Source organism: Sinocyclocheilus rhinocerous, unplaced genomic scaffold, assembly GCF_001515625.1.
Source record: "Sinocyclocheilus rhinocerous isolate Xijiao unplaced genomic scaffold, SAMN03320098_v1.1 scaffold75, whole genome shotgun sequence".
Lineage (NCBI taxonomy): Eukaryota > Metazoa > Chordata > Actinopteri > Cypriniformes > Cyprinidae > Sinocyclocheilus > Sinocyclocheilus rhinocerous.
The window spans coordinates 915958-923795 of NW_015632455.1; the positions used below are offsets into that span (position 1 = coordinate 915958).

The 7838-nt window shown below is 34.1% G+C and overlaps 1 protein-coding gene across 2 annotated transcripts in view; it reads left to right on the plus strand.

Annotated features, from left to right (window-relative positions):
* Positions 1 to 7838, plus strand: part of LOC107742302 (proprotein convertase subtilisin/kexin type 6-like) — a 111400-nt gene that overhangs the window by 15039 nt on the left and 88523 nt on the right. For both annotated transcript variants that reach the window (XM_016555220.1, XM_016555221.1), the window contains 3 exons: positions 2378 to 2521; positions 3766 to 3842; positions 6420 to 6508. In XM_016555220.1, the coding sequence (XP_016410706.1) occupies positions 2378 to 2521; positions 3766 to 3842; positions 6420 to 6508 (310 nt within the window). The remainder of the gene's footprint in view (positions 1 to 2377; positions 2522 to 3765; positions 3843 to 6419; positions 6509 to 7838) is intronic.

The window sequence follows — 7838 nt, forward strand, 5'->3', positions numbered from 1 at the left end:
TAGAACGGCCGCATCTGAGGCAGCAAGTGCATTGCATTATACGCTTTCATCAACTTTTACAGGATATATAACGTTTATTGTAGCTATATGGGTGCTTAGTTTTTCTTGTTGTTTAATATACTTGGCCAAAATCTCATGATATACTTAGAATTATGAGATATAACCTCAGAATTACAAGATATAAACTCAGAATTGCTGGATATAAACAGAATTGTGAGACAAGAAGTCAGAATTGTGAGATATAAACTCAGAATTATGAGATATAAACTTAGAATGATGAGATATAAACAGAATTCTGAGACAAGAAGTCAGAATTGCGTGATATAAACTCAGAATGATGAGATATAAACTTAGAATTATGAGATATAAACTTAGAATTATGAGATATGATTAATTATTCATATTTCCCATGAGCTGATTCGTTACAATTGCGAGATATAAACTCAGAATGATCAGATATAAACTTAGAATTATGAGATATAAACTTAGAATTATGAGATATAAACTCAGAATTATGATATATAAACTTAGAATTATGAGATATAAACTTAGAATTATGATATAAACTCAGAATTGTGAGATATAAACAGAATTCTGAGACAAGAAGTCAGAATTGCGAGATATAAACTCAGAATGATGAGATATAAACTTAGAATTATGAGATATAAACTCAGAATTGTGAGATATAAACAGAATTCTGAGACAGAAAGTAAGAACTGCAAGATATAAACTCTAAATTATAAGATATAAACTCAGAATTGCGAGACAGCCAGAATTGTGAGATAAAAAGTCTTTTCTATTGGTTTTTATTTAGTGGCAGAATCTGACTTCCATATGATCCACTGCACTCTTTTTGTGCTATTGTGGACGAATGTGATTGCATTATTATCTTGCATTATTTTGAAGAAAATTCAGTTTGTATACATGCATCTCTTTTGGATAGGTTTTCTTTGTGGTATAAAGATATTTTTTTTCGGCTTCTGCAGTTTTCAGAAAAGTTTGAAGAATTAGTGATTTTTTGATAAATGCACCTCCTGGAACTTTAAAGCTTTAAAATCCATCTCACTGTGTGATATATATTAAATATATATGTTTTTGCTCTACAGTTTGAAAAACACTACAATTGGACAATACTATAAATATAAAAATACTATAAAAAAGTTTGATTTAGAATAGCTTGCAAGAGTGTGAATATGAAAACAACTAGTCTGTAAATATGGACTAGTGTAGAAGAGTTTACATCAGAATATTGTCAAGTAAGAATTGAAACACAGCCCTCTGAATTCTTCCTTTTTCTGTTGCTTGTCTTCATTCTGTGCTGTTTACTCTTTGTGAGTCTGGTTTGAGAGCAAACAGGTAAAAAAATGAGAAGAAAATCTGTGAATCAGTTCTGATTCAGTGAATCGACTCAAACTCAGATTCAATGATTGGTTTATGTCATATTGGAGATTGCATCTGCTCTATGATGATCCAGGAAGCAAGATGGGGGTTAAATGATTCATACAATAAGAAAGCAGAGGCCGAACAGTCTGTTTACTGAATATAAATCTTTTCTCTTTGAATCTGAGCTTTCCAAGTCAAGCCCTAAAAGGACAAACACACACACACACACACACACACACACACACACACTGTTACAGGCAAAAGTAGCTTCATGAGTTGTCCTTCTTCACTCTATAATGATTGTTTATGTTTGCGCTTTACTTTTGCACCTATTTCATCAAGCTTCACATTGATTACTGATTGAAGAGTCGTCTTGGAAAAAAAATTCCTGAAAAAATTTGTTGCTCTTTGTTAATTTTTTCGGCTCCAAAGTGTCTTCGAAGAACTGTCGACCTTGTCAATTTTATGCAGATCCTTTTGTTCTCCATATATCAGTATCAAACACTAGACGATTAATGGTTAATCCATTAGAGCTGATGTTTTCAGACATTATTAAAGCACATTCTGTGTTTATTTGCACTCGTATGATTAATATTCCAGCACAAAGGAATCTGAGACTGTTTTCAATCCGTCCTCTGAAGTTGACTTCACACTGGGACGTCTTTGTTGATCGTGTCCTCAAAGACGGCGTTGAAAAGAATCTTAAATGAGACCCTCAAGGACACGCAAACCTCTGCTGCTGAATAAACATGAATCGTCCCGTTTAATTTACAGGTTCATGCGGCCGTTTGTTGTGACATATTTCCTCACAGAGGGATTGAGTCATAAGGTTACTCAAGTAATAAAGGCTTGTGTTTCTGGAGAGCTGAGAATATCGCTTCGGCCTAATTGTCTTCCAATGTTTCCTGTTTTCAAAGTCAATGCGTGTGTCTGAAACTGATTGCAAGTGAAGGCATATTCACGTTGATGTTGATGACTTTTCACTCTTTTCCAGCACTGTAGTGATAAAAACAGCCGCTGCCGTTCAGAAATGAATATCCTTGCGGCCTGGCAGAGAGGCTACACTGGTCGAAATGTGGTCGTCACCATCTTGGACGACGGTATTGAGAGGAATCATCCAGATCTGGCGCAGAATTATGTGAGATTATCTTGATCTCCTTTTGCAGATAATTGATTATTGCTGTAAATGCATTTTATTTAGGCAAGACACTATAGGCAGAAATATAGTTTTTTTCTTGAACTGGTCAATTGTTGAGATTTTGGGCTTTTCATAACTTGTCTTCTTTCAGACTAGTAACACCCAAAATACACTTTTAAGTTTATTTTATTATACTTTATCATTTTTTTGTCTGTAGATTTCAGTTATATAGATATCTTTAAAGTCGAAAAATGTTAACAAAACAAGAATTTTAAATCTGGCTTTATCCAATGTTCAGATTTCTGTTCTGGAGATGTATGCAAATACATATTTAAACAGATAATACCTCATTTGTATATTTAAACATAACATTTAAAAAAACTTGTAATAAAAAATGTTTGCAATTCTTGATGAAATCAATCAGCTGTGGAAGATTGTGATTAAGTTCATTTATTTATTATTAACTGATTATTAGTTAATTTTTTATTTATTATAAATTTTTAGTTTTATCTTTGGGTGTCTTGACTTAAGTGATATTTTAATATCATAAATATAGTATGATAGTTTTATTTATTAATATTTTATGCTTTATTTTACATTTAATTTAATGTCCATAGTTTTTTATTTTTATTTCAGTTTTAGTTTTGTTATTTTCCGTTTCAGCTTTAACTTAAACTTAACAAAAATTAGAAATATTTCCTTGGCAACTACGCTGTAAAAAATATTTTTTAAAGTTGTAAATAACTGAATAAATTATGATTTTATTATTATTTATAGAGTAGGTTTTTACAAGAAAGTACTATTTCACTATTTTTACTTCAAAGTTTCAATTCAGTTAATTTAATTCAGTGCATTACTTGCTGTTTTTTTTTTTTTTTTTTACAACAATTTTTTACCAATTATTCAATATTTTTACTTAAAATTTTCACATTTAATTCAATGTTACTTGCCATTTTTTGTAATTATTGGTGAAATTTACTAGCAGTTTTTACGCCAATTTTTGTTCAGTCTAATATTTACTCACAGTATAACTGAAAGCTTTTAATTTTTTTGAGTTCATGTAAATGTTTTTAATAGTTTCAGTTTTAGTTAACAATATTAGCACTGCTCAACACAGTATGATTGATAAAATTATTGTTTGTTATATATTTTAGCACTGTAGATCTCTAGAGTAGAAAACAAAATGTTAATTTCACTCTAAATTTCTCAGATGATTTATTCGATGTGTTTTGTGCGTCATTTAGGACCAGCTGGCGAGCTACGATGTGAATGGAAATGACTACGACCCGACCCCACGATACGACTCCAGCAACGAGAACAAGTGAGTCCTGATGTCCTCAAAACTACTCTTGTATTTTTAATGCATTCTGAGAGCTCTCTCCCATAGACAGCAATGTAATTACCACGATCAAGGTCCAGAAACGTAGGACGTAGATCGGTAAAATAATCCATGTGACATCAGGGGTTCAACCGTGATTTTACGAAGCTACGAGAATACTTTTTCTACGCAAAGAAAACAAAAATAACAACTTTATTCAACAATTTGTCTCCTCCGCGTCACCCTGGTGCCATTTTGGAGAATATCCACTGAACGTAAACAACGTATGCTATTCTGTGTCAGCTGTGTCATGCGGATATGTTGTTTTCGTTCAAATCAAAGCGTAAACAACGTAGAAAACATATCCGCGTGACGCAGCTGACACACAATAGCATACGCTGTTTACGTTCAGTGGATATTCTCCAAAATGGGACCAGGGTGACGCGGAGGAGACGAATTGTTACCGTGAAATAAAATTACTCATATCGCCCATCCCTATGTATCTTGCTAGGCAGTTGCTGGGGTGTTTTGGTAGTTGTTAGCAGTGCTGAGGGTAATGAGTTTAATTACAAGTAATGCAAGTTACGCAATCAGATTACTTTTTTCAAGTAACTAGTGTATTTGATTGCTGAAGTAAGAGTGTTGAACTTTCTTCTCCTGCATCCTATTCTTCTGCAAACCAGAATGGCTCCTTTACTCATTTCACTTTACTCATTTGCCAAAAATAGAACTTTTTATATTAAAAACAAACAATCAAGCCCTGGCCAGATGAGAAAAAGTAATGCAAAAGTAATGTATTTCTTTCCATTAAAGTAACTAAGTAACACAATTAGTTACCTTTTTAGGGAGTAACACAATATTGTAATGCATTGCTTTTAAAAGTAACTTTCTTCAACACTGGTTGTTAGGGTGTATTATGGTACTGGCTATTTTGGACTGCAATAGATAATGCTATGATTCATAGAGCACTGTTTTGAAAATCTGACATCTTCAAGAGCTGTGATATTTGGAGCCATTCAAATAAAGGAGTAACGACGGACTCGTGTGGCGTGTCAACAGAATGAAGAGGCTTTCTTTTGTGGCGAAGCACTGAAACCAATCCAATCCTGTGGGATTGAGGCTGGTGTGAATTTAATTGAAAATGTCTCTGTCTTTGATAAGCACCTGATTTAATGCTTGTTCTCCGCTCACGCTGCATGTTTACCAATGAACTCTGCCAAGAGTTCAGACAAAACTTCAAAGCGCTGTTTTGTTAATACTCATCAGGACATTTGAAACCGGAAAACAATGCGACATTCAATTCATTTCTGAAGTGCAGAACGTGCCTCCCGGAGTAGAAACTTAATTGAGTGAGGACAGAAAAAAAAACTATTGAAAGAGACTTTGGTAAAGAAGTGCACCGAGCGAACGAGAGTGAGTGAACAATGCACAAGATAAAAATGCAATTAATGCATTTCTAATGCAGCCGGCAGCGATCTTGTGCTCCTGTATCCACTTTGACAGTGGTGGAAGTAGGATCGACTCAATATCTGTTTTAAAATATGTCTTCAGAGTCCAAAAGTTTTGCTTTTGGTTACCAAAATGAAATCAAAAGTTCACCCTATTTACTTTCTTGCACAATCATGACACTGAAGACAGGAGTAATGGTGCTGAAAATTCAGCTTTGCATCACAGGAATAAATTACATTTAACAAATATATTCAAATATAAAACTATTATTTTAAATTGTAATAATATTTTGCATTCATTACTGTATTTTTTAATAAAATGCACTATATTTATTGCATATTGAATATTTATTGTATTTAAAAATGCAGCCTGGATGAGCATAAGAGACTTCTTCTAAATAAATTATATATTTGAAATATATGTAAAATATAATATACTAGGGGTGGGTGATATGACCAAATTTGTTATTTCATGATGTGAGAAATTTTTCTTCACGGTAATTATGTATATAACAATATATTTATTTAATTATTATAAATAATTTTAAACAATGTTATTTTAGTATCATTGGGATACTCTTATATATTTAGAATATCTAACATTTCGAGTAAATTTTTAAAGAATATTTTCCTTTTTTTTTTATTTTTAAATTTATTTATTTTTTTATAGTTTTTATAAATGTTTATTTCAGTTCAATTTTTGTTGCCTTGGCAACTTGCTGAAATTAAATATTTGTGTAAATGTTTTAAAAATATTTTTATGGTTGTAGTAACTATAAAAACCCTGACTGTAAATTGTAATAATATTTTATTATTATTGATGCAACATTGATTTTAATCAAATAAATGCAGCCTAAGCATAAGAAATTTACAAAATCATTAAAAAATCTTGCCGACACCAAACTTTTGAATATAGGCCATAGACAATGAGGCAAATCCCTATGGCTTGAATCAGAGGCAGTGTCTTGGTGTATTTTTTGGGCCTTTAGCAGTGTGAAGAGGACAGAATAAAAAGGAGATAATAGAGAACAAAGACTCACGTTGTTCAAAATTCTGATCAAACTCAAGCTCAAACACACACTAACATATTCATTCTTTGTGTGATTTATGCTTGCATTTATTTTCTTTCCAGACACGGGACACGATGCGCAGGTGAAGTTGCTGCTGTAGCCAACAACTCCCACTGCATTGTGGGCATAGCCTACAACGCTCGCATAGGAGGTACGCGTGAGTCTGTTTATAGTCTGCTTGCTTCCCCGCTTGCCTTATTTTCTCAGAAATGTCAGATGCTATTTCAGTTTCAGATCCGCCACAGCCAGCTCTCAACACACACACGGATCAGCAAAACTGACCAATTGCCGCAAGTGGCTAAACCCTGATCGAGCAACAGGTTTCAGACGCAGTCGGAGCAGATAAGACCGGATTATTCTGCATGTGTGCACAGGATTAAAGCGGCGAGATGCCCGCGCTCCTGTCCGCCTCTGCTCGGAGAGTTCATTAATTTAGTGGACAGCGAACCGCCCGACATTCATGCGCTCATAAGCAATTAATCCTATGAAAAGGCCGATCAGTTTTAATCAAAAAGCGGATTTCATGATATGCCATCAGCCATCTGGGGCCGTTTTGTTCAGGTGCGCAGCTGCGCTGAAAGACACGAATATTTCTTTATTGTACTCGCAGGTGGCAGGACTGACAAATGCATCCTTTGCTCAGACTTGTTGGGGTTTCTGTCCGTCTTGTTCCAGTTGCACCATATGCCAAATGCATAAAGTTTAGTGATGCAACTGCGAGTACAGGATAGGGCAGCATATGCAAGGCTCTTTATTAGGAGCCATGTGAGAGTTGCATTCATTTGCTTTCATTCATTTTACCACTTGGCACTGGAGCCTGTGGCAGCAGTTTGAAGGAAAGTTGTAAAATGTGACTTTTACACCAGAGCAGCATTAAACACTAACAGGTGTTTCCCTTCACTAAAAAAACACTGGATTTCAACATTTACTTTCCTTATCCAGTCCTACACAAAGCATATGGGAACTTGACTAATTTCCAAGTTAACAAGACAATTTGATTAAGTAACTACAACTTAATTTAAAATCGCTTAATGCACAATTTTAAAGTTTACATTCCACACAATAGGGCTGCACGATAAATCGAAATGGAATCGAGATCGCGATTCGACAGAAGCTGCGATTGTCATGCGTATCTTTCAGTGAAGCACGGTTCTGTGATCAGCAGTAAATCTCCATCCAAAGGCCAGAGGGCGATCTCGCGCTGAAACTCCAAATACGCCTTGCAGAAGAAACCCAGGAAATGCCTGTCGCTGCAGCTGAATAAACAGAAGATTCAACTGCTTTCATTGATTCAACGTGACTAATAAACACGACTAATTAAGTCAATAAAATAGAATTTTTAACTTTCAACTAGGGATGCATGATATTGGATTTTTGCCGATATCCGATATGTCGATAATTTTCAACTAATTTTGGCCGATAGCCGATACCGATATATAATTATTTTTAATTTTGGTTAGTTTTTAACAAGAACTTATTTG